The following is a 25,132-nucleotide window of genomic DNA, read 5'->3' on the forward strand; positions in this document are numbered from 1 at the left end:
ACCACACTTGCTTGGCTATAACAATATTGATTTGCTATTTATTTAGGTTGAGAATATTATTTAAAGGAAAGAAAAAGTTATTTAAAATTTATAAAAAATGAGTTTTTTAAAGTTTAAAATAGAGAAAAATACTTAAAGAAATATATTTTTATTTTTTTTTTTCATGAAGCTCATATTTTGAAATCTTTATAATTTGAAGAGAAAATAATTAAAAAAATATGCATTTTATTATTTTTATAAAATTATAAAGTAACCACAAATTTCTAATAATTGGCAATTTCTAAATATCCAATTAGATATAATTATTAATTTTCAATAATAAATTTTTTCTTTAAAAATTTACTCTTTCCAAATAAAAGAAAATATAATTTAGTTTTTTAATTCTATAATATCTGAACACAAGAGTGTAAAATAATTATAAAAAGAAAAATAGTTTTCTCATTATTTTTTATCCTCTTCTTTACAAATAAATACTCAATATATTAAAATCAGAGACTAATTATATTTACAGTGTTTAGAATTTTTAATTTCTTGTATTTTAATATATAAACAAAATATCAAGGTTCTTGTAGCAATAGCTTTGCTAATAAGAATGGAAAAATTATTGGACAATCCATCATATTCTGAAGGAAGTGGGGCAATCGTGTCCACTTAAATAACCAACTTTGAAAGGTTTTAGATCTTATGTAACCTGTAATTAATTATACTCTATCAAAGTATAGCTAATAGTTCAATTTTTTCCTGACAAAAATAAAAATAAATTTATGTTCTTTTTATTATTTTACATTTATTATTATTTGATATAATATCAATTTGAAAAGGATAAATTTCACTTCTGGAAAACCAACTAAATAAGCATATTTGAAAATACAGTATTTTTTTTAAATATGGTTAAATTAATTTCAAAAAGAAAATTATTATTCTTATTATTTTTTAACGGGTGGATGATTTTTGTTTTTTTATGCTAAATTCAATTTTAGAAGGATAAAACATCCCACGAACAAACAGTTTTAGTGTGTTTAGAAGGGCTTTTACAAGAAGGTTTACCATATATTGTTTTTTTCTTGGTAATAATATATTTGAAAATATAATTAATATTTTAAAATCGTGGAATAAACTTATTGATAAGGACAAAAAAAAAACCATAAATCAGAATGTGACGGGACATCAAAATTTTCAAAATTTGAATAATAATATGGATATCTCTCCTCTTCCTATGAAATAAGAATTATTGAAGGTTTCCTGAATGGGATGGGAATAGCCCAAGGGGATGCCGAGTGGAGGAAGATGGTCCAGAAGCTTAACACGTGGATGGTGATGTGGCTTCAGCTGGTAGCACAGTTACAATATTATCCGAAATTTAGTTACAGTACACAGTAGACACAGTCGCAGAAGCCAACATCAGCATCACCAAGTCCCATTGGCAGAGCCAACATCAGCATCACCAAGTCCCATTGGCAGATAGTGGCCGCATTTGCTGAACTCTAGGTCACGCCTCAAATCTTTATCACTAAAACCAACACGACACTTGTAACAATCTTCCCATAGGCACTGGCGTTCGGGACAGGGGAGTGCAATTATTCCTTTTAAATGGTGAAGAAATAACATAATGTCCTATGATTCTAATCCAGCACAGAGACCTAGAATTCAAAGGGATGAGATTTTCGGGTCCTCATTTGTTCTGGATGTTTCTGCTGTGTTTTTTCTTAGTGTAGATTGATGGAAAGAAAAGAAAAACCACACTGTAGTCTGTAATTTTCTCTTGATGAGTAACGATCCATGTTCGTGGACTGTGGTCGGATTTGTTGGGCCTCAGATTATTATTGGGCTTCGTGGCCGCCACATAGCTGACCATGTTCTAGATTCTAAATCCTACCTTAAAGGCTTAAAGTAGTAGCACAGTGGCTTCGGAATTTGGCAGAGGACAATAAGATATGCCGTGGAAATATACGAACGGGTAGAGTAGCTTGCAAAGGGGCAAGAGAACCTAGGATAGGAAAGGCTCATTCTGCAATGGCAAGTGGCAAGCTTAGTGGGAAACGGGTGAGGTGAATGGAATTTTTCCACCAACAAGATTGACCCAGCTGCTGCGGCCATCGCTGACCTTGCAAAAGCTTTTTAAGGCATGTATGGATTCGGTCAACTTTTTTAAAATTTCTGAAAAGGAGATTTTATATTAAAGTCTGGGGGGCTGATTTTATGCTCGAAATTTTCATACCGTGGTTAGATGCAATTGAGAGAATCAATTTGGTAGGAAAATAAATTTTTATTCATAAAACTTTAAATTTTAATTTCAAGATATTCAACTTTGTTCATGAAAAATAATGGAGGAAATATAAAAGGCTAATGAAGTGAATAGTCAATGTCGACACAAAGTAGAAGTAGCCAATCAGCATCCAATAATACTAGTAAATGATAGAAGGTCTGCCTACCTAATCCTACGATGGCTGAAGACCGGCATTCGAACAGTAAATTGAACGATCTATCGTTAAGGAATGGAAAAAAGAAGTTAACTCTTCCATAAACAACTACATGTACCACAACTTGTCTTGACAACTTTCACCGTTTCTTATCCCCAACATAACTTCCTCTGGTCATCGGTGTCTGTAATGAGATGCCGCCGCCGCTACCTCTGTCCCTCTTCCTCATCCTCCTTGTTTGTTTTTTCTATCCCTGTTTTACCCTTGACTTTCTTTTTAATTCATTCAACGCCACGGACTCCGGCGTTATTCTCATCGACGATGCACGAGTGGACTCGTCGGTCATCCGGCTAACCAACGATACAAATCAGTATTCTTTGGGACGTGCCTTTTACCCCACGAGGATTCAAATGAAACCAAACCAGAATTCCACTACTCTCTCTTCTTTCTCTACTTCGTTTGTTTTCTCTGTTTTGCCAGAGATAGCCTCAAGTCCAGGCTTTGGCCTTACTTTTGTTCTTTCCAATTGGACAAACCCTCCTAATGCTCTAGCTAGTCAGTATTTTGGGCTTTTTACTAATGCGACGGTACCTCGTCAAGCTCCACTTTTGGCTGTCGAATTCGATACTGGAATGAACCCGGAATTCAACGATCCGGATGGGAATCATATTGGAATCGATTTGAATAATATTGAGTCCGTCAAGGCTCAATCTGCTGGATATAACAATTCCTCTGGAGGCTTTGTGCCAGTAGCTATGAATACTGGGCAGAATGTTCATGCTTGGATTGATTTTGATGGTAGCAATTTTGAGATAAATGTAACTGTTGCGCCAATTGGTGTGTCGCGTCCATCTACACCTACTCTTAATTATAAAGATCCTGTTATTGCTAATTATGTTTCTGCTGAGATGTATGTGGGATTTTCAGCTTCCAAAACGACATGGAACGAGGCGCAGAGGATTTTAGCTTGGAGTTTTAGTGACACAGGGAATTCCAGAGATATAAACACAACCAATCTACCCGTTTTTATGCTACCTTCATCTTCCAAGTCTTTATCGGCCGGAGCAATTGCTGGTATTACAATTGGCTGCGCTGCTTTTGTAGTTATTGTCGCTTTGGGGGTTTACAGGTTCTGGTTAAAGAACAAATTGAGAGATGAAGAAGAAGATGAGATCGAAGATTGGGAACTGGAATATTGGCCCCATCGATTCTCTTATGAAGAACTAAATCAGGCCACAAATGGGTTCTCTAAAGATCAACTTTTAGGTTCAGGAGGATTTGGTAAAGTATACAAAGGTAATCTCCCCAACGACACAGAAATTGCAGTCAAATGCGTAAACCACGATTCCAAACAAGGCCTAAGAGAATTCATGGCAGAGATCTCAAGCATGGGTAGACTCCAACACAAGAATCTAGTCCAAATGCGAGGCTGGTGTAGAAAATCAAATGAACTGATGCTTGTCTATGATTACATGTCTAATGGTAGCCTCGACCGCTACATATTCAAAAAATTAGACAAGACTTTAAACTGGCTACAACGCCGTCAAGTCCTAGCCGATGTAGCCGAAGGATTAAATTACCTCCACTATGGCTGGGACCAAGTAGTGATCCATAGAGACATAAAATCAAGCAATATATTGTTAGACTCAGATATGCGAGGCCGATTAGGAGATTTTGGTCTGGCAAAGCTGTACAGTCATAATGAAGTACCCAACACGACGAGAGTGGTTGGCACGTTGGGTTATTTAGCGCCTGAGCTCGCAACGATGGCTGTCCCGACGGCAGCGAGTGATGTATATAGTTTTGGAGTGGTGATACTAGAGGTGGCGAGTGGGAGGCGGCCGATTGAAATGGGGTCGGCTGAAGAGGAGGATAGAGTGCTTATTGAATGCGTGAGGGAGTTGTATGTTGAAGGAAAGGTGGTGGAAGCGGCTGATGAGAAGATAAAAGGAGAGTATGAGGTGGAGGAGATGGAGATGATACTTAAGCTTGGGTTGGCATGTTGCCATCCGGATGCTGAAAGAAGGCCTAGCATGAAAGAGGTGGTACCGATTCTGGTCGGAGAGAACGTGGCGGCAGCGCCGGCTGAGTTACTGAGTGAATTGGCTCGCGGCGGTGAGGGTAATGGTGGTGGTTCGGAGGTGGGTCCTAGCCAGCATTGACTGCCATGAATATTTTTAGAATTTTTTAAGGATTTTAATTTTTTTTTTTTTTTTTCAAGTTGTCGTGAAAATTTTCTTTTTTTAAAAGATTATTAAAGTAATTATTTCTCATGAAAGAAAAGTCAGGTAATTATTAGTATTATAAAATCAATTCTGACGAGGTGAGAAACTAATGTCGAAGACTGAATAGTTTGCCAAACTGCGCGACTTTCTTTTATCAAATGGATCATTAAAAATTCCAAACGTAATTCAGATTAGTCAGCAGGCATTATTAGTTTATGTATGTAGACAAAGGCTGAGCAAACATTAATTTTCTTATATTACTAATTTTAATGATTAAATAATGCAATATGCAAATAAAACAGACTGAAGAATAGACAAATGAATATTAAGGTCCAATAGGACGGTCGTGTAATATTCAATTAGTGACAAATTTTAGTTAGGCAAATTTCAGTAGGGAATGAAATAGTGCTTTGGTTGGTTGATTTCACTTTCAGACACGAGACAAGAATATGGTGTGTTCCCCTACGTATCTGATCAAGCTAAGATTTATAACTAATACCGACATTAAAGAATAGGGAATTAGTAGTCTAATAATTAAATACTGAAAATATAAGATAAATCTTTTTTTTTTTTTTTTTTGGTAACCATTGTATCAACTTGGCTAAAGAAAAGATAAGAATTTGCCTTGACATATATATGTTAAAATAAAAATTCACAGATAAGTTAAAACTGCAGTAACTAAATTTACAGCTTTGTTTTTGCTCTTGAAAATACTTGGTAGAAAGTAGAAACCCACCAACTACAACTCTTAGAGTGTGAAGTTGAGGGAGTGGAAACTAAAGAAACGTTTCTTTCTCTTGGCACCTGCATTTAACCCTTGTGATTTGAGCTTGCATATTGATGCTACCGATTCTTTCATAGCTTCAGGCCCACAAACCAGTACTCCGATATCAGATCCGCCAGTTTCATTTAAAAACTTGGAGAATACATCTGTATGAACAACATATTAGAAATCGAGAATAAAGGGTTTAAAAAAAAAAAAGAAGTGTAAAGTTTAAACATAAGAATTCAAGAAAAAAGAAATACCTTGGAAATTAGGCCTTCCTCCAAAATGGATTTCATGTTCCTCAAAAGCACTTGTTATTTCCATAGTGTTTGGTTCAGCTGATTTGCTTTGTTTCTGAGAGACAGGAGGAATCTCTTTCTTTAGCCTTTTCCATCTCAAAATGATTGCCACAAAAGTGCTGCATGTTATTGCTATAATGAAAGAAGCAAGGAGAAGTAAATCAACGACTGATGAAGAAGTCTTTTCTTTAGATAATTCCTTTTTGGGGTGAACAACCATCTTTTTGGAGGCGGAACCATTCTTTTTGGAAGGAAGAAATATGTGGTTTAAACTTATAAGAAAAACAAGAAACACAAGACAAGTTAATGCAGCTATTGCAGCAATTTTTAGTGGAGTGTCTAGTCCTTGTGCTGCATAATTAGAGCTTTTGGTACTGAAATTGACTGTTCGTATTAGAGATATATCATTTAGCAGTTCTCTTAATGTTGAGGAAGACCTTTCTTCTTGAGTCACAAATACTTTGAGTTTTAAATTCAATTGTTCGGGTGATGGCTGGTTCAAAAGCAGAGAAGAAATTGAGCTTAACAAGCAAATATCTTGTGATTTCTTTACAACATAGATAAGCTGCACTTCTGCAGGGAATCCAAATCTGCTTCTGCTGCTGCTTTCAACAGAAGCAATTTCCTTTAATATGCTTAAAAATGGGGTTATCCCAATTCCACCCGCAATAAGAAGTAAGCTATCATGCCTGCAAAAGGAAAAAAAAATCTAGTTAGTGTTTAATAATTTTTGAAATGGTGATTATATAATACAGTAGTTCATTTCTAGCAAACCTTAAGAAGTCTAGTGAGGCAGGTCCGTAAGGACCTTCAATTGCTGTAGGTATGCAACTCATATGCTCAGCATCTGAATCTAATTCTGCTCTTATCGTGTCATATATAGAACTTGTCCATCCTCCATCGCATTTTATTATAATCGACATCGTGTAATGGTCATCGATGGAATTCGAAGTTATACTGAAGGAATGCCATTGAAATTGAGATATAGTTGGTATTTTTATATATAACACGCTTGTTGGTGCATATTTCAAGCCTGGAATGGATGCAATAAGCAAGAAATTATAAGTTACTTCATTAAATAAAGAAATTAAATTGTTACAAGAATAATGCATATAATGGTAACTGATAATGCTAAAAAAAATAGTTACTTGGATCTTTTGGCAAAACAAGTTGTACAGCTTTATTTGGGAACACTTTTGCAGAAAGAACGCATGTTTTTGGTCTTGATTGTATGATTCGAAGTAGCTTGTCAAGACCATAGAGAAAGATTCCAGGGAAAACTGCATAGAAATGCCTGTCTCCAGCATGAAACAAGAAGAATACGAAGAATGCAATATAAAGATGGTGAGTGTAGTAGAAAAGTTCAAATCTTTTCCTTCTTATTTGAGGAAGTGAAGTAATCCAGATTACTAGTCCTATAACAAGGGCTATCTCTCCAGCTAAGTATATACGGCCGGTTTTCTGCCATCTCCAAATCTGCAGTCGAATAACAAGAAGAAATTAAAAGAAATAAAAAAAGAATAAGTAAATTAGTTAGTTGCATATGGCAAAATTACCTCGTCTTGAATGTTGTGACTGACACCCCACACAAGCAAGGTGCTTCCACCATGAATAGTGGCAAAAAATATCATTGAAGTTCCAAGCCAGATATGATATCTTACTGATGCTTCAAATTGGATTCCAAGTAATTGAAATAAGCTTAGGCCTCTTAAAATAGGCAGAAGCAGCAAAACCAGGCAGGCTTCTGCTAGCAAACCGAATCGGGTAGCTACTCTTAGATACTTGAGTTGCCATCTGAATTACAAGACATCATTTTTATTAAGGATAACATTCTCGATCTTATTTAGGACAATCATAAGATTCATAACTTACAGATTCAAGTTCAGCGATTTGATTGGCATCAACTTCTTCAAGTCATTAGAGATGCGGGTATAATAAGTCCATACTAAAAACAGGATGAAGAGGAGAACAGTCAAGATTTCCTTGCTTGACAAAATACCCACAAAGCTGTTTACTATCACAGGATTTGAGAAGCCAATAGTTGGAGTCCTAGCTTGTCTGTTCATACACATAAAGCAGAAGCAATAACCAAGTAAATATAGTATTGCAGTAAAAATTATGGATCAAATTGGATAGCACAATTATATTACCTTCTTCTTATTAGCTCCTTAGACAGAAAATTCAAGTAGACTAGTCCAATTATAGCCAGTGCGATTATAGGAAATGTATATGCAGCAAAGTTAAGACCTGCAACACATTCAATACAGAATTTATGTCTATTTTTAACAATAAATTGTTAGATCTTCATGAACTAACAGATGGTAATTTTGATCACTCACCATAATAGCCAAATATTGTAGGCCTAGCACTATCTTCAGCTTCTTTCCATTTTCTTGTCCATAAATTAGTAGGCTTTAGAAGCCAAAGAGAAACCCAACCAGCAAATATTAAGAGCATTAATATTTTAAGAACTGCAAGAAGAATATATTTTGCCATTTCTGCTCCCTTTGTTTCAAGACGATACTTACTCTCCCTTATTTCACTTAGTACAGAAAATATTCGTTATATAAAGAAACCTGAAGAAAGATTGTCAGAATTAACAGCAGAGAGCCCCACCACCATTCACTTCCACTTCCATAGACTGCACAAAGCCCACCATCTTCGATAAGTGCCCATAATCGTCGAATGGCTGCCTAATTTACTGCTGTGTATCAGATGAAATTTATGCATTTTCAGCATCTCAATAATATTTTCCATTATAAAACAGAAGAAGTTGACATCTCTATTTAATCGGATTAAATCTAATGGAAAATGATGATTTATTTCAGTTCACAAGTATGAAATTAATAGGTTGTATTCATTTGCAGGGAAAAAGGAGATCACTTTTTGCAGTTGATTGGCAGCTTATACCTTGTTATGATCATCCTTTTTAACTCTAGAAAATTAAATGGTCCATGTATCAAATAGTGGACTAATGGTCCACATATACCTAACTTTAATATTTTTCATGTATAAATTCTATTCTGTTACATATTTTTGTCTTATTGATAGATGTTTCCAAATCCATGGTAGATATTGCAGATTTTTTCAAAAAAAATTATGCTTCAACCATGATTTGTATGTGCAAATTCTCAACCTAGCAGAGGACTCCAGTATTACCGAGTCAAAACTTATTACGCAGATTAGTTTACAGGATTTTACTTGACATGTGATCTTTTAGGAATTGACTCTCTCTTGCCCAAATGCCAGATAGCAGTTTAAGCAAAGCAGAGTAGTTGTGCAAATAAGCTGTTGCTGTGGGCCAACTTGAAACAGAAATCTCACAAAGTGGAGGGTGAGACCTGTTATAGATTGCAAAACTTTGAAAATTGTAACTTTGAAGATAACTAAAGCATTCTCACAGGACTTCCCTACTGTGTACATAATTAGATTCTGAAAAAAAGAAAAAGACGTCATTTCCCACTGTAGGTGTTTAGAAACTTCATTCTGTCAGGAAAGTGATTGGTGAAAGTGAATTTTGAATTTCTTTGCCGAATCTAGCTAGCCAAGCTTCTTAGCTACGTATGAATTTGTATTTTCTTTAAAAAAAATTGCTCATATTTATCTTAAAAATGCAGTAAATTGAGAGAAAATGGCTTTAAATTAATTTATAATACATCCACTTTTAGAACCAAACTTCCAAAAGCACAAAAGAGAAAGAAATTGCAAACAACCAAAGAGAAAATAGTAATAATAATGATAAAGTAGAACAACTTTGGAAAAGCAAGTTGATATTTGATCCTTCAGTTGCTTTCTTGGACCAAAAAGAAATAAAGAACTGCTTTCTCGGACTTGAAAGAATTATTATAGGAAAACAAAAAGTATAGTTAAGAGGTGGCCCTAAACACTAGGGGCATACAAGTAATTTTCCTTCGAAAATTCTGATGCACCATTTTAAGTGCTCTACTCTAGAAAAGGATTGTTATGGAGCTAGCGATCAAAATCCTTCAATTTTGAATTTAGGGCCTAATCTTGAAGGCCTTTGTTCAAGCTCCAAAGCCCACCAGCCTTTTTCTTTTCTAATTTTGGAAAGCCCAAACCACCTTCAAATTTTCTGTCCAATAAATTATTTTCCTTGAATTATTTATTAATTATTAACATGCAAACGAATGTCTAAGATTCTCCTATAATTACTATTAATATCTGCATAAATATTTATATATATATATGGTGGAAAATATTTAAATTAACAAGAGTATCTTTAATAATTTTTATTATATCAATAAAGTACAAATATATTTTTAAAAAGACAAATATTAAGTTGATAAAAAATATTAACTGAATTAAGAATCTTAATTATTTTTTTTTTTCAAACAAAAGAAAGGAGAGAATAATGCGAATAATATTATAATTATATTATATATTAAATGTAGTAAGATACTTAATTAGGATTTTTTCAAAAATGGTAAGAACATAAATTTTTATTTATGAAATAAGATACAGATTGAACAATTGAGTATTTCAAAATTTTAGCATAATAGAATATTTGAAATTTATTTCCATTTGATTGTTGGTCTCAATTAATGGTATTTACAAAAACAAAAATTAATGCTATTCACTGTATAATAACTAGTGTGAATTCAGTATATGCATTGATATAATGGTAAATATTATATTAGGAAATAAAATATTTTATTTTATCAAATAGAAAATTAATAAAGTACATTTCTTTTCTTTTTTTTAGAAAAAATCACAATTCAATGAATGAATAAGACAAGTCTTTATAGTATCCTTATAAGGGAAATAAGAAACATAAATAGAGATAATTTTAAATATTTTATTTGATAATAATAATATAAGAGAAAAATAAAAGAGAGTAAGCAAAAACGAAAAGCTTAAAACTGTAGAAAGAGCAATCAATTGTCATCTATATGACATATCCAAAATCCAATAAGCCAGGCCAGCAAACCTTGACAGAACAGAATCTCCTTTCTTTCTTTCTTCTTTGCCTTTCCTTTTTCTTTTCTTTTGTGGCATTGAGAGCAACGACTCTTTCCTTATAAACTGCCAATCAACTAAAACCAAAATCTAGTTATCTTCGCCTCTATACAGCAAATACCTCTCTTTTAATTACCCATCTCTCTTGCATAGTTTTCTGTTGTTTCTACTGCGTCGTCTTTGTCTGTCTCTGTCAGCGGGAAAGAGATGGAAGAAGAGAGATCATACTTGCCGGCGCCGGCCAATTCCAATTCTCTCCCATATTGTGCTAGTGCAAGAATTATGTCATCAGAAATTGTGGAGATAGGTGAAGAAAGCAAGAGTAGTATAATTGTTAATGATGTTTACGTTGCTGTTGGTAAAGATGATTTATATGTTCTGAAATGGGCTCTCGATCATGTTGTTTCTCCTGGAGCTAAAGTTTTTCTTGTTCATGTTTCATCTCCTTTAACTTACATTTCTACACCAGGTAACACCTCCACCACCACTTAGCTCTTTTTCCCTTGATCCCTTCAACTTTACACATTTTCCGTTGACTTTTTTTTTTTTTTTTTTGTATTTTTCCTATCAATTTCATCAAAATGGAAATTCAAATCACATCTCGAGTTTCCAAATGATTTTTTTTTTTAAATTTAATTATTTTTTCCAAGAATAGGAGTTCTAGCTGTTGACGTAATTGTCCACTTTTTATGGATTAATTGGGTATGCCTTTTGGGCCTCCAGCATCGGCTAACTAATTAATGGAGGTTACATAATCAGGGCAACTAAAATTTGATTGGGTTTGTATCTGTATATACATTGGTTAATCATCTAATTAAGAATAATGTACCAATTAATTAATACGCTAATTAACTTTAATTATTCACTTTTTGCTTTTTCATTTTACCGTGCAATATAATCATGTTATAATTAATCTTATTCTTTTATTTATTTTTTGAAAGTTGGAAGATTATCGAGGAGCCAGTTGAGCCAAGATCAAGTGAGATTTTATGTCAATGAAGAGCATAACAGAAGAAGGAACCTACTGCAGAAATACATTCGACTGTGTAATGATGCCAAGGTTGCAGAGACATTATATATATATATATACTTTTGTTTTTAATTACTCACTAAAACACCACATACAGGCATTGATAACAGAAATGCTGCTCACAATATGACAGGTGACAGTGGATACAATTCTTCTTGAGAGCAATGAGACTGCCAGAGCTATTCTTGAACTTATTCCTGTTCTCAACATTAACAGTCTTGTTATGGGAACTACACGCTCGCCTCGCTCCAGGTATATTTAGTAATTGAAGTACTGTTTTCTTCTTCACATCAACAAAATTCGCCCGCTCAAGAATGCTTATATATAGTGTGAAATGCAGTTCAATATATGTATATAGTCTGTCTAACCATCTAATATTTTTCAGGTTTATGAGGAAAAAATTGGCAAAAGGAGAATTTGTAAAGAAGAACTCACCAGAAAGTTGTGATGTTACTATTGTTCATGATAGCAAGAAGGTCCTGCATAATCAGCAGACAACAGAGCTAGTGCTTTCATCTTTGTCATCCAATCCTCGAGAATTAAAAATCAATCGCAATTCTGAAAGGAAATTTTTTGATTGTGTATGCTTTTCAGGCAAGTTCGATGGAAAGTAATAGTAGAATCTTATGTTTTGTTCAGTACATAAAATTTATATTAAATGTGTAATGAAATAAAATTTAATTAACAATAGATTTGCATTGATCAGAACAAGAATATAATTTCATATGAAATTTCAATTCCAATAACTATGACTCCAAGCTAAGTAATTGACTCCATCTATTTATCAGATCGAGTTTGTATGAATAGATTCGAAGCAGTCTTAAGATTTTAAACGCTATAAGATAGAAGCAAAATGTGAAACGTTTGGCAAAGGAAAGACACCGAGAGTACATAAACAACACAAATACAAGAAAAAGGCAAAACAATTCCTATTACTAACATTAGTCAATTGTTTTATTCTTACCCTGAAATTTAATTATTTCCAAGCCTAAAACTAACAAGTTAGTATTTGACTGACTTATACACCAAAGCTGAGAAGTAGAACCTGATGAACAAAGCTGCAAACATGGTGTTGCTTTCATGTTCCAACATTTTCATATCACATGCATGATAAAAATACAATTGATCAGTACATAATAAAAGAAAAAGGATTACTTTTTGCATATGGTTTGCCTTTTAGATGAGGTTGGGACAAAAAAGCAACTTCGCTTTTGAATATTGTACAAAACCATCTTAATCTTATTGCATCTTCTAAGGTTGATAATAATAAGAAAAGCATGTCTTGTCCAATTTTTCACATCATTTTCTGAACCCACTTGCATGCCATCTTTTAGAGTTTTAGTCCTTAATAATTTCATACTCTTAACCTGATTATCTATGGCAATTTTTCCTTTTTTTTTTACATTATTATGTTATGATATTCTTTAGGGAATATGATTATTTTACTAAAATACTAACCGTCGATTTCACAGGTAATGGCTCGAATTGTTATTTCTTTATCGATCACATCAAACGACAGCACGTTTTGTTAGCGATATTTTCGTTTTTGGCGGTGAACTCGATTCTTGTGTGGCGGCTGTATTTAGTTAAAAATCATGTGTGCTCTTTTTTACTACTGTACTTTTCTCGCGGTCGTCTAACAAAGAACTGTGGTTTATAAGGGTATGGTTAGTTTCGTCATTTGGCTTCATAAATTCAAATTGGAGGACTCGAACCAAACTTTGACCTAAGTGCAGCCAGATCAGATAAAATTCATAGATATTTTTACTTTCCCTCCGAAAGCGAGATTGGGTGAGGTCAGAAAAGCAAGAAATAAAAAACGGGAATAAATTTTGCTGAAATAGAAGATAGCACCGTAGGAAAGATCACCGGTCGTTGAATTTATAACCGCCAAACCCTAGGACCAGTTCGCTCAATTCGCTTCCATTATGAATCCTTACGATCATAGATATTCCGACCCCGAATCGTACCGTCGCCGTCGCAGGTAACTCAATTTAATCCATTTATATAGATCTGTTTGAATTTTTTTATTTTTTATTTTTTTATGTTGGCATGGATGCTATTGTTATTGTGCTGTGTACTTGTGTCTCAGTGACCTGATGGGTCCACCTCAGCCGGTGGGACCGCCAGTGGCGGGGGTACCTTATGGTCGCAGCGGACCTGTGCCATATGGTGGTCCCCCACCGCCTGCTTTTGTGGGAAGAGGTGGCCCCGGACCAGTAGGTGGATATCCGCCTTTCGAGCCCCCTGTTGGTAGGTTCGATATTGGTCGAGGCAGCGGCACTGGCAGTGGTGGGAGGGCCTTCAGTGGTAGCCGTCCTAATGGTCATATTGGGGATAGAAGACCTGATGCAGCTCGTGGCGGTGGTGGAAGGGGCCGTGATAATGGACGAGGAGGACATCGTGGTGGGAGAGTTTCTGGAGGCGGTGGGCGTGGTTTTGCTGGAGGAAGGGGGTTTGACGGAGGCCGTGGTGGTGGTAGAGGAGCTAGGCACGGTGGGGTAGCTTCTAGAGGCGACTTGGATGATATTGCTCTTCCCAAGCAGGACTTTGGGAATTTGGTACCCTTTAAGAAGAATTTCTACATTGAGAGTCCTTCAGTTCAGTCTATGTCTGAAAATGATGCGATGATGTATCGTGCAAGAAGGGATATCACTGTTGAAGGGCACGATGTGCCTAAGCCTATTCGAATGTTTCAAGAGGCAAATTTCCCAGGTATTTCCTTTTTCATTGATGCTAATGTGGTTTTCGTTGTAGACATTCTTATGTAATTTCCTAAATCAATTCATTCAATTTCTTGTGGTAGAATACTGCTTAGAGGTGATTGCCAAGTTGGGTTTTGTTGAGCCAACACCAATCCAGGCCCAAGGGTGGCCTATGGCTCTCAAGGGTAGAGATTTAATTGGCATTGCGGAGACGGGTTCTGGTAAGACTTTGGCATACCTGCTACCAGCCTTGGTGCATGTTAGTGCTCAGCCTCGATTGGGTTAGTTTCTATCCACATTTTCATTAATTTGTGGTGTTTATCACATTATATGAGATTTTCGTTTATTATCCTCTATATATTAACCTTATTTAGTATATTTATCCACTATCCAGTGCAAGGTGAGGGTCCAATTGTGCTGATATTAGCTCCCACAAGAGAATTAGCTGTTCAAATCCAAGAAGAAGCTTTGAAGTTTGGTTCGCGCGCTAATGTAACGAGTACTTGTATTTACGGTGGTGCTCCCAAAGGACCTCAAATTCGTGATCTTCGAAGGGGTATTTGCAGTTCTTTAATTTGCATAGAATGACCAATTGCAAACCTTTTGTCATATGAGAATTCAGGATTTGCCTTATGCCAGGTGTTGAAATTGTGATTGCTACTCCTGGTCGGCTGATAGATATGTTAGAAGCTCAACGCACAGACTTGCGAAGAGTCACTTACCTTGTCTTGGATGAGGCTGATCGGATGTTGGACATGGGATTTGAGCCTCAGATTAGGAAAATTATATCTCAAGTATGTTTCTATCTCATAACTTCTCTTAATAGGATGGCCATAGTATTGCAAGGAATTTCTGCCATGTAACTTCAGATTCAAGGACTGTCATGTTTATATGCATCCAGATAAGTAATTAAGTACTGATTGCCTGTTAGTCTTCCAATTAGCTTACAGTGTTCAACCTAGCTATGTGAATGTCCGCTTAGTCTGTGCTATTTTCACCTTTTATATGAAGGAGTTGATATACCAAATTATTCATGGATATTATATGTAACTGTACTTTAAATCATGAAATCAGCTCATCACTTTGCATGTTTGGTGCATTATCAGCATGGATACAGTATGCTTTTCCTTGTAGTTGTATCGCCATTCAACTAATTACATGAAATGACTCTCTTATTTGCTGTTTTGTATAGGAAATTTAACTTGTTCTTTTTTCCCTCAATAGACATTTTTGCCCAATCAATTGCTTCCAGATGTTATTTTGTTGAGTCCATATCAACTGTTTTTGCATTACCATATTAATTCAGAATGATTTCCTTGGGACCTTTTATGCTAGGTGGAATATACACTATACATACAATATTGTGATCAATCAAATATCTGACATATATATGACCTGAATCCTGCTCTAACTTTGCACTGGCTCATATATTCATATTTACTCGTTAGTACATTCCCTTCATAATAATGGAGGAGCTTTTTTCTGAACTGGGTACTGTTTTTCTCAGATCCGACCAGATAGACAGACATTGTATTGGAGTGCCACATGGCCAAGGGAGGTTGAAACTTTAGCAAGACAGTTCTTGCGCAATCCGTACAAGGTCTCTATCATAGATGTCCTACAGTTCATAAGTTATTTGTATTTGAGTCCATTGTCTTTTTCGTAATAATTCTAGGTGTATTGACTAGTATCTTAAATTGTTATTATCTATAGGTAATTATTGGATCAGCAGATCTAAAAGCAAACCAATCAATTAATCAAATTGTTGAAGTAGTCACAGAGGTGGAGAAGTACAACAGGTTTGTCTTGTTGCCTATCGCTTAGAAAGGTTGATGTTTTAGCATAATGATAATCATGCATTACTATGCTTTGTCCTTGCAGGCTGATCAAACTGCTAAAAGAAGTGATGGATGGAAGTAAAATTCTTATATTCATGGAGACAAAAAAGGGCTGTGACCAAGTTACAAGGCAGTTGAGGATGGATGGCTGGCCAGCTTTATCCATCCATGGTGATAAAAATCAGGCTGAAAGGGATTGGGTTCTGTCTGAGTTCAAATGTGGCAGAAGTCCTATAATGACAGCCACTGATGTCGCTGCACGTGGTCTTGGTAGGATCATTATGTGACAGGAGTCTTAGTTCTTTTCGCCTAGGTCTTGAAATTTGAAGATATGCGAGTCAGCCGGCTGCTATCCAGTTTCCTAAGAATATAATTTGTGGTATGGGTGCATAAGGAGGTGCCATGATGCATAATGTCTGTCAGATAGTTTTGTAATAAAAGCAGAGACTCGAAGCAATTTGCAAGTTGGATTGAGAGGCATAATCTTTTTCTCTACATGCTCTAGGATATCCATACCCAACGAGTTTGGGACTAGTTGTTGTTGTTGCTGTTGCTCTAGAATATCCGTAAAATAGCCTGCTTTGGTATTGCCTGATTTTTACAGCTCATGTTACATGGACACAAGGAGCACTGCTGATTGATATTGCTGGGACAGCAGTTTAGGATTTCTGGGGTTGCTCATACATCATGAAGATAGCAGTATATTCTCTAGGTTGAGGAAGTGATAATGTTTATTTTTATTTTTTAATGGGGTTGGGAAAGGGAAACATAAACCAGAACTCTAGTTTCATCTGTTGCTATAATTTGCATGAATTGTTTAACACGGCATCGCTCCAATCACCAAGTGTCTAAGTAACATGGTTGAAGTTGTTGTCCCCATCCACGGATATGGAGCTGGTTTTGTCTCAGCAGCCGGATTGACTCACACATGCTTATAAATTGATTGGATAAGGATATGGTGAATGGCAGTGAAGCTGCTTCTTATCCCTGCAAGGTTAAGGTGGGCACACTTATCTGATGAATCTGTTGTCTTAAGTTGACTCAGATCTTAGGCATGCAGGGATAAGGCAGATGTATTCTTTTTTTTTTAGTATATATTTTTAGGAAAATAATTGAGGATCGTACTAACTGAAAGGCTGCACAGCCTTGGCTTACTTATCCTTGAAAAATGTTGAGCAAGACTTGTTTTAAGTTGACCTCAAGTTCGTTGATTTTCTGATAATGAAAAAACCTGATAGCTGAGTAATCTCTTAAGAGCTACTCGAGGTTGGCCACCTTACTAATGCTTCCAAGCAGAACGAGCCAATCCTGAGAGCTTAATTGTCTTGCATTGTTCCTACACTATTTTTGCTTGACTTCTATTTCTATTTGTTGTAGATGTGAAGGACATAAAGTGTGTGATCAACTATGATTTTCCTTCCAGCCTTGAGGATTATATCCACAGGATTGGCCGAACTGGTCGTGCAGGGGCTAGGGGAACAGCAATTACATTTTTCACACATGCAAATGCAAAGTTTGCTCGGGATCTTATCAAGATCCTACAGGAAGCTCGGCAGATTCTGCCACCAACATTGTCTGCTATGGCTCGTTCAGCTGGCACTCATGGAGGTAATCACTTGATTTCTCTTTATCATATAAAAGTGGAGGATTTATCCAAAGATGATTATACATTTTTTTTTTTACTTAGGTTCTGGGGGTAACTTCCGCTCTAGAGGGCGAGGAGGCTTTGGCAATCGCTCGTTAATTTCAGGATCTAATACTATTCCTCTTGGTTCAAGGAGACCTTGGTAGTGTGGAATGTTGCAGATGCTGCCGGACTGGATTCTTCAAGAAACAAGCTTTAGGGGTAGGGTGTCTAAACTAGTATGTGGTGATTGCTAATTTGCTATCTGTATATTAATTTTTCATTTTGATATCTGACCAGATTGATATTATAAATTAGGAATTCGTGCATTGGCTATTCTAATCATCGTGGTCACAAACTTAGGTGAATCCTTTTCACATTATGCACGATTATTTCGTCCCACGCTGCTGTATTTTACAATTACTTGGTTAAGGATTACTGAAATTCTTTTTGTTCATGATCATATGATCATAACCACTGAAATGGTTTGCTAATTTTTGCCTTCTCCTTTCTCATTTTCATTTGGCTTGAAAAGTTGAACCTAAAAAGAAGTCGTCTGGTAGAAATTTGATATCGAGTTTTTCATGATTTCATCCAAAAAATCAACTTCAGTTACACGGAATACAGAGCTGCTGCCTGCTGCTGGATGCAAAAGGATAGGTTTTGACAGCTAGCGCAACCTTTTGGGAAGGAAACTGGGCGAGAAAATATTGTAAGTAGGATGACAATTTGATTGGAACCTGGTATGATATGGAATGGAATATTTCAAGATACTTGGATTTTAAAGAAATTTAATTTGTTATAATCTTTTTCGACCTTAGATATGTTTTAAGATGTAAAGTTTTTAGTTTAATTTTCAATTTAGTTGTAGTAAAATAATAACTTTTTTTTTTTTAAACCATCAGTATTTGGATTGCGTTAGTAGAGACCTCCAGCTCGGAATTTAGTCACATTGAAATAATAATTTTGATCCTATATATCAGGCATCAATGTATATACAATTGGCCTTAATTATTAATTAAGGAGTTGAAATATTTCATTAAACATAATTTTTTTTTCTAAACATTAAATTTAAAAAATTTCTTAAATTTAAAAAATATTTCCTTGAAATACAAAATTTAATAGTATATTTGTTACACTTTTTTGTTTTTCACTAATATATAAATATTAAAAATAATAAATAATAAATAAAATTTCAATATATGAATTGAAGTATATTATTTCAGGTCAAGTTTGGTCCGTGAAAGGTCCCATTCTCAATGGCTGTAATATATAAACGAGTTTTGGCGGCTCAACTAGTTTCGGGCCTTCACGTCCCATAAACATATTCGCGAATTAGACTGTCTAAGCCCAACTAGAAATCTACTTAATCAAACTAAAGAGCCGACGCGCCGTCATCTCTTTTCAACGACGACGTTTCCCGCATTTTCTCCGCTCTGTCTTAAGACAATCAGGGCAAAATGGTAAAACAAGTTTACACTGACTCTCCCTTTATAAATCCCAAAACCCTAGCACCCCTTCCCTTAGCAGTTCTTCCATTTCTCTCTCAGAGCCGCCCTAATTCCATCTCTGAGCAAAAAGGGCCAAAATGACCACCCGATTCAAGAAGAACCGGAAGAAGCGCGGCCACGTGAGCGCGGGTCATGGGCGTATCGGTAAGCACCGGAAGCATCCTGGAGGTCGCGGTAATGCCGGAGGTATGCACCATCACAGGATCCTCTTCGACAAGTACCATCCTGGTTATTTTGGAAAGGTCGGTATGCGATACTTCCACAAGTTGAGGAACAAGTTCTACTGTCCTATCGTCAACATCGACAAGCTCTGGTCCCTGATTCCTCAAGAAGTGAAGGACAAGGCCAGCAAGGACAATGCCCCCTTGGTGGATGTTACTCAGTTTGGCTACTTCAAGGTCTTGGGTAAAGGCGTGTTGCCAGAGAATCAGCCGATAGTGGTGAAAGCTAAGCTGGTGTCCAAGATTGCCGAGAAAAAGATAAAGGAGAATGGTGGAGCTGTTGTTCTTACGGCTTAAGTAGTTTTGCTCTTTTAACATTGAGTTTTTGGATTACTTTTAAACTGTTTAGTGCTTGGTATTAATGGCTACTTTATTATGGTTGTTAATTTTACATTTTCGTTTAAATGGATATGAGTTTGACTGGCAAGCTGTTAAATTTATGGTTTCACATTTAGTTCTTAAGCGTTCATGCCTGTGGTTTTTTTAATGTCTGTCTTGCTATTGCTTACGATGTATATGAGTTTGAAACATTATAGATTACTATGTGATGAGGAAATGATTCTAACATAGTCGAATATAGGAGCCAGTTTTTGGAATCTAGAATTGTAGAATGTTTTTCTTACTTGATATGGTTTGTAGGATCAATCCTCCATTGGCAGAGTTGAGTCAAAAAACTCCATTTAGCTATTAGGATAAGTTTATTCTGCTTAATTACCACTGAGACATGTGTTGTGAGGTTCACAATGAAAATTAGGTAGTATCTAATCAGTTCTCATTTTAGATATTGCACTGTACTTTGTTGATTAGTTAACTGAGAATGAGCTGTTGAATGCATAATGGTAAAGTGGCCATTGATAAATTTATCTAGTAAGTTTGTTCCTGGTTATTAAAGACGTTCTGACCTTGCGTAAATCCTGCATTACTAAAATGAAAGGTTGCTGCTTTGTGTCTACCATTTGATCTGATAATCTAGAGACAAGAACACTAGTTATGAATTAATATTAGTCGGCTGTTTTTGTTAATCATTTTGATCTATAAAGCACTCTTAACTTAATTATGGTTGTTGGGTGTCTTATTCTATTGCTTTCCATGTAATTCAGAATGATTGTGACTATGTTGTTTTACGTTGATTGATTTGAGTTTTAAACACTTGGTTGCACTTAGTAATTCTGTCTCTTGATCTGCGAATATACCTATAAGTTAGGATCATATTCATGCATTCCTAGGTTGGTTGGTTAATCTAGTTTGTTTGTTGTATGTCATGGCTTGGAAGTATTAGAACCCGTATTTAGCAACGTTTATGCTTAACATGAAAATTTTAATTATGAAGGTTGGGATTTGGTTTTGGTTCTGGTTCTGGTTCGTTTAAAGATGTTATGGAAATATGACCATGAACAAAGGAGAAAGGATTAAACAAAATGATAGAGATTGAGATTGAGCATGTCTGTTGGTATCTTCAAAATATTTTATGAGTTAGCAAAGCTGAATAACGAAGAGAGACAAGCTCAGCTTGATAAAAATATACTTAAGTTTGAATTGAGTTCAGCATGACTGCAATTAAAAGCCTCATACTCAAATTCAATTTCGGCTTGTTTATTAACCGGGAGGTGGAACCCAGTTCAGTTTATTGAATGAACTTAAATGAACTTTTTAAGAATGCACAAAAGATAAAAAGAGGTTAGGTAAGCACTTGTTTACTTTTTTTTTTTTTTTTTTTTAAGTTGTGAAAGTCTCAAAATTCTTGGAAGTCCATTGGTGTCTAAAAAATATTTAAATCCTAAAACAAATTTATATTGAAGTCACTAGAAATATTTGATTTTATATGCGGGTATGATTTCTCCATTTTCATCATAGAATCAAAGCCGTCTAAACTTAGAACCTGTTTAGCATTGACTCTAGCATTAATCAATAGCTATTCTTATAACTTCTGTAGTGGTCCGTTATGGGCTGCCACTCCACCAGTTTATACATTGTGATTGATGGAATCATGACGACTTTAGCTTCGCCTACACGCCATTTACATCCCCAACGCACACAAAGTTTCCAACTGAATAATTCTGCTTATGTCTAAATTGCTGTTGTGGATATTAGATAATTTATGCGTCCACACTAATCAATCTTTTTCTTTTTCTCGTTCATAGACAAAGTCCAAAACATGTAGCGGCTGCAAATTGTTAGACAGTGGTTTTGAGATGGGACACATTTTTTCTCTTTGCCTTTTCCTTTCTTTCATGCAATTTCCGTCTATTTTTGGGAAATGAAAGGAAAGACTAAGAAACTACAAAAAGGACCATCAATCTCAGAGAAAACGAACGTGAAAACAATGATGGCCAGAAATTTAGATTACAAAGGAAGGTGCGTGAGATAAGTCAATCAAAAGAGATTTTTATTGATTTTCGTCGTGAGATTTGTCTTTGAAACTCAGTTTGTAGTTTTGCTGCCCAACTGCAAGATTATCAATAAGTTCGAATTAATATTTGAGAACAAAGAACCCTTAAATCATCATTAATAGGACTCTTAATTATTCTTAATAGGTTTTTAAAGAGAAATAATTGAGTTATTATAGGAATTAATTAATTAATTAATGTTGCAAGATTCAATTTGAAAGTGAATTTTGATTTGACGTGATTTAATTTTGGAATCTGGAATGAACGCTTACACCAAACGCATCATTTTATTATATTGCAATTTCACTATTTGATTAGATTATAACGACATGATGACATGGCAAGTGTTGTGAAATTGCAAAAGGATGACGAGTGTTTCTCTCTTGTTAATTGGAATGCAAGCCTTCTTCGCTTGTCCTCATCGTAATATCAAAATCAATATTAAAATATTATTCATGTCATTGCGCCATGTTGTTCATGTGTATACATACACGTATAAAGTCAAAATTGGTATTATTAAAAAAATAAATTTCTTAACACTAATACGCTGGTGAATTTATAAAAATAAATTGCATTTCTAAATGAATTTTTTCGTACAAAATTTTAATTTTAGTACTTTAATACTATAAAGATTCCAGTTTTATACTTATTTTCATGAATAGCGCCAATTAAATAAACCCAAACCAACTCTAATTTGATAGCAGTAATTAAATTATTTTTGAAGCCGTAGAGTTATAAGTTTAAATCCTAATTGAAGTCATTTAGTAAAAGGAAAAGACAGAAAGATTGATTGGTTTTCCTTTCTTGCAGGCATTTTCTCCTGCATTTGAGGTACTTGTACCTTAGTACTTGATTTCATGGATTGTGGTTATAGATTGATTTCCATGAATTTGCAAGGCACTAGCTTATAAGTGCACGACGTTGCTTTCTTCCATCTCTCGCTTTCTTGTTTCATGGCTGTACCACATTACTGTAAACTAAAGTGATGGATTGCTAGTGGTAGGGTTCTTTCTCATATAACACCAAAAATATGCAAAAACAAAAGTAATTGGCTCTAAGCTTTTGCACATATATAGTTATTGCTTGTTTATCTTACTGCAGCTATGTCAACTTTTTGTCATTTTACCTTTTTTTTTTTTTCTTTTTAAACCCATAAATTATTTAAAGTTTACTGATTCGATTAAGTTTGATTTATATCGGATACAGACACAAAGAAGACAAAACGATTCCTCCTAAGTATTTAAAGAAATATATACTTAAAGTTTAAACGCGAGATATCTTGTTAAATGATGTCAATTGGAAATTCATTCCATCTCTCGGGAACAATTTATCCATTCACTTCAATATTAAAAGAACTGGATTTGGAATATTTTCATTTTGAAAAAAATTCCTCAATAGATATTGTTAACCTTGTCACTGTTGCAATTGTCTTAACATCTCAGGCTTGGGTGAATCCGATATATAGTCATAGATAGCTATCATTAATTTTTTTTTTTTTTAAAATATTAGCTAGAAGTAACGTGTCAATGATTCAATGTTTGAAATTGAACTTGTTTTTCAAATTTAAAAGTATATTTTCAACTAGCTAATTAGCACTAACTCAATAGAATTTGGTTCACTTCGATAAGAACGAAATAATAAGCTGGACGTTTGTTAAAAAGGGAAGCATATACATATAAAAAAAGATTGCAAAATTTCCATTTTCAGAAAGAAAATACAAAAACGCAATTAGCGTTAGTATAATGGTATTTGGTTAGTTATGGTGGACTAATTTTGTAATGAAGAGGTTGGTGGGGGGAGGATGAGTCAGCTGTGATTTAAAAGTAAGCATCATTATCAAGTGGGATGGCCATTAGTTTCCACCATCAGATCTAATAGGATCATTTCGGATGAAACTATTTTATTTTGTTATTACAAAACTAAATAATTACATTTGACATCCTCCTTCATTCACTTTCTTGTTCCATTATCTATTCTTAATGTCTTTTCTTTTCATCTTTGATAAGTTCACAATCCATTTATTATTAATCACTTTGATTGTGTGTATAAATATGCGTTTGACAAGCATAAACCCCTTTAGTTTAATGGCATCTTTTAATTTTTAATTTCATTAATATTTAAATATTTTAATATACAAAATTACTTTTATTAAACAATTTAATTGCACAAATGATCCATTAGACGCTTAGCTAATAAATGAAATTGATAATAGTTAAAAAATATTATTAACTTTATAACTATAGAATCAATCTCAATACATACTCATCAAAATTTAATGTCATTAAATTAAAGTCGTAAAGGGACATTTATGCATTTGGTGATTCTTTTAATCTGATATTACAATTTCCCTAATGGAGCTTAGCGACAAATGGGATTAAATTAACAATATAAATATATTTTCTATTAATAATGAATTATCTCGCTTTGGCTTTATTATAAAAGATGTTTTATTGTTATTTATTATTAAAAAAAAAAAAATCGACAAGAAAGATGCTTGCGTGGAAGAAATGGCATCCCTAAGGATGGCCATAGGCAGGGCAAACCTCACCTAGTCACCTCAATTACCGGTAACTGGTGAGGCATAGCGCAGCCTGAAACAATTGAACACTTTTATTGGTGAAATTGGAGTTTACCCTTAATTATATGCACGTTTTCTGGCATTTTTGTTTATTGATGAAATTGCAATTTGTTAACAAAAAAATTAAAAAAAAAAAAAAATTGGAATGGCAAGATCCAAGCAGATGGCCAAACCAGCATGCCTGTCCTTTATTTTTCTAATAAGAAAATCCATACAAAACTCCAAGTTTGCATTACTATATTAATTCTGATGGCACATGAAGTGTTTTTGCCTCTCATCTCATTGTATCAGATTTATATGGATCCAGTGTTGTTTGCCTTGACTACCATATTAAGTAGTCTAATAAAAGAAATCGAATTTTTAATATTTTATCTTCTTTTCAAAAGATCCGACTTTTTCAAAAAAATATTTTCCAAGCTCACCAATAGAATTTTGTTATTAGTTCTCTTAAAAAAAAAAAAAGAGGAAAACCTAGAATTGTGAATTTTGAATTATTCAAAATTTTTTAAGTTGAGAATATCTTTTCGTAATATTAATTTGAGATTTTTTAG

The 25,132-nt window shown here is 34.7% G+C and overlaps 5 protein-coding genes across 16 annotated transcripts; 4 read left to right on the plus strand and 1 right to left on the minus strand.

Annotated features, from left to right (window-relative positions):
- Positions 1-2,268: 2,268 nt before the first annotated feature.
- Positions 2,269-4,755, plus strand: LOC105640314 (Concanavalin A-like lectin protein kinase family protein). The gene has a single exon (XM_012224596.3). The coding sequence runs from the start codon at positions 2,615-2,617 to the stop codon at positions 4,580-4,582; it is 1,968 nt and encodes a 655-aa protein (XP_012079986.1). The 5' UTR covers positions 2,269-2,614; the 3' UTR covers positions 4,583-4,755.
- A 492-nt stretch (positions 4,756-5,247) lies between these two features.
- On the minus strand, positions 5,248-8,632 carry FRO8 (ferric reduction oxidase 8). Its single transcript, XM_012224597.4, has 8 exons — positions 8,050-8,632; positions 7,861-7,957; positions 7,583-7,768; positions 7,267-7,504; positions 6,859-7,186; positions 6,485-6,743; positions 5,672-6,399; positions 5,248-5,575 (listed from the first exon to the last, which is right to left on the minus strand). The coding sequence occupies exons 1-8, from the start codon at positions 8,204-8,206 to the stop codon at positions 5,394-5,396; spliced, it is 2,175 nt and encodes a 724-aa protein (XP_012079987.1). The 5' UTR covers positions 8,207-8,632; the 3' UTR covers positions 5,248-5,393.
- A 2,129-nt stretch (positions 8,633-10,761) lies between these two features.
- Positions 10,762-12,407, plus strand: LOC105640737 (hypothetical protein). Its single transcript, XM_012225133.4, has 4 exons — positions 10,762-11,156; positions 11,629-11,747; positions 11,851-11,969; positions 12,103-12,407. The coding sequence occupies exons 1-4, from the start codon at positions 10,895-10,897 to the stop codon at positions 12,329-12,331; spliced, it is 729 nt and encodes a 242-aa protein (XP_012080523.1). The 5' UTR covers positions 10,762-10,894; the 3' UTR covers positions 12,332-12,407.
- A 1,005-nt stretch (positions 12,408-13,412) lies between these two features.
- Positions 13,413-19,252, plus strand: LOC105640316 (P-loop containing nucleoside triphosphate hydrolases superfamily protein). 12 transcript variants are annotated; one of them, XR_005177540.2, is made up of 12 exons: positions 13,416-13,701; positions 13,810-14,432; positions 14,524-14,703; positions 14,817-14,978; positions 15,062-15,216; positions 15,930-16,022; positions 16,136-16,221; positions 16,304-16,530; positions 17,638-17,868; positions 17,948-18,106; positions 18,497-18,596; positions 19,111-19,252. XR_005177540.2 is itself a non-coding variant. In XM_020681799.3 (10 exons), exons 1-10 carry the CDS (start codon positions 13,646-13,648, stop codon positions 18,049-18,051), a joined length of 1,917 nt encoding a protein of 638 aa, XP_020537458.2. In that variant the 5' UTR covers positions 13,416-13,645; the 3' UTR covers positions 18,052-18,341. The 12 variants fall into 12 exon arrangements, 1 of the variants encoding a protein (XP_020537458.2); XR_002285141.3 differs by lacking the exon at positions 19,111-19,252 and adding an exon at positions 18,185-18,247 and having other exon boundaries at positions 18,420-18,704; XR_002285143.3 differs by lacking the exon at positions 19,111-19,252 and adding an exon at positions 18,185-18,247 and having other exon boundaries at positions 18,497-18,704.
- Positions 19,253-19,392: 140 nt separating this feature from the next.
- Positions 19,393-20,052, plus strand: LOC105640317 (large ribosomal subunit protein uL15x). The gene has a single exon (XM_012224600.4). It carries the CDS (start codon positions 19,473-19,475, stop codon positions 19,911-19,913), a length of 441 nt encoding a protein of 146 aa, XP_012079990.1. The 5' UTR covers positions 19,393-19,472; the 3' UTR covers positions 19,914-20,052.
- The last annotated feature ends 5,080 nt before the right edge of the window (positions 20,053-25,132 follow it).

This window comes from Jatropha curcas, chromosome 10, assembly GCF_041381405.1.
Source record: "Jatropha curcas cultivar XTBG-Jc1 chromosome 10, XTBG_Jcur_1.0, whole genome shotgun sequence".
NCBI classification, from domain to species: domain Eukaryota; kingdom Viridiplantae; phylum Streptophyta; class Magnoliopsida; order Malpighiales; family Euphorbiaceae; genus Jatropha; species Jatropha curcas.

Excerpts from the sequence above, each read along its gene's own strand:
- LOC105640316 (XM_020681799.3), top strand. The coding sequence starts at position 13,646 with ATGAATCCTTACGATCATAGATATTCCGACCCCGAATCGTACCGTCGC. Across the intron at positions 13,702-13,809 it reads TCGTACCGTCGCCGTCGCAG|TGACCTGATGGGTCCACCTC; the intron begins GTAACTCAATTT and ends CTTGTGTCTCAG. Across the intron at positions 14,433-14,523 it reads TCAAGAGGCAAATTTCCCAG|AATACTGCTTAGAGGTGATT; the intron begins GTATTTCCTTTT and ends TTCTTGTGGTAG.
- LOC105640317 (XM_012224600.4), top strand. The coding sequence starts at position 19,473 with ATGACCACCCGATTCAAGAAGAACCGGAAGAAGCGCGGCCACGTGAGC.
- LOC105640737 (XM_012225133.4), top strand. The coding sequence starts at position 10,895 with ATGGAAGAAGAGAGATCATACTTGCCGGCGCCGGCCAATTCCAATTCT. Across the intron at positions 11,748-11,850 it reads GACTGTGTAATGATGCCAAG|GTGACAGTGGATACAATTCT; the intron begins GTTGCAGAGACA and ends ACAATATGACAG. Across the intron at positions 11,970-12,102 it reads ACACGCTCGCCTCGCTCCAG|GTTTATGAGGAAAAAATTGG; the intron begins GTATATTTAGTA and ends AATATTTTTCAG.
- FRO8 (XM_012224597.4), bottom strand. The coding sequence starts at position 8,206 with ATGGCAAAATATATTCTTCTTGCAGTTCTTAAAATATTAATGCTCTTA. Across the intron at positions 7,958-8,049 it reads TACAATATTTGGCTATTATG|GTCTTAACTTTGCTGCATAT; the intron begins GTGAGTGATCAA and ends AATGTGTTGCAG. Across the intron at positions 6,400-6,484 it reads GCCTCACTAGACTTCTTAAG|GCATGATAGCTTACTTCTTA; the intron begins GTTTGCTAGAAA and ends TTCCTTTTGCAG.
- LOC105640314 (XM_012224596.3), top strand. The coding sequence starts at position 2,615 with ATGCCGCCGCCGCTACCTCTGTCCCTCTTCCTCATCCTCCTTGTTTGT.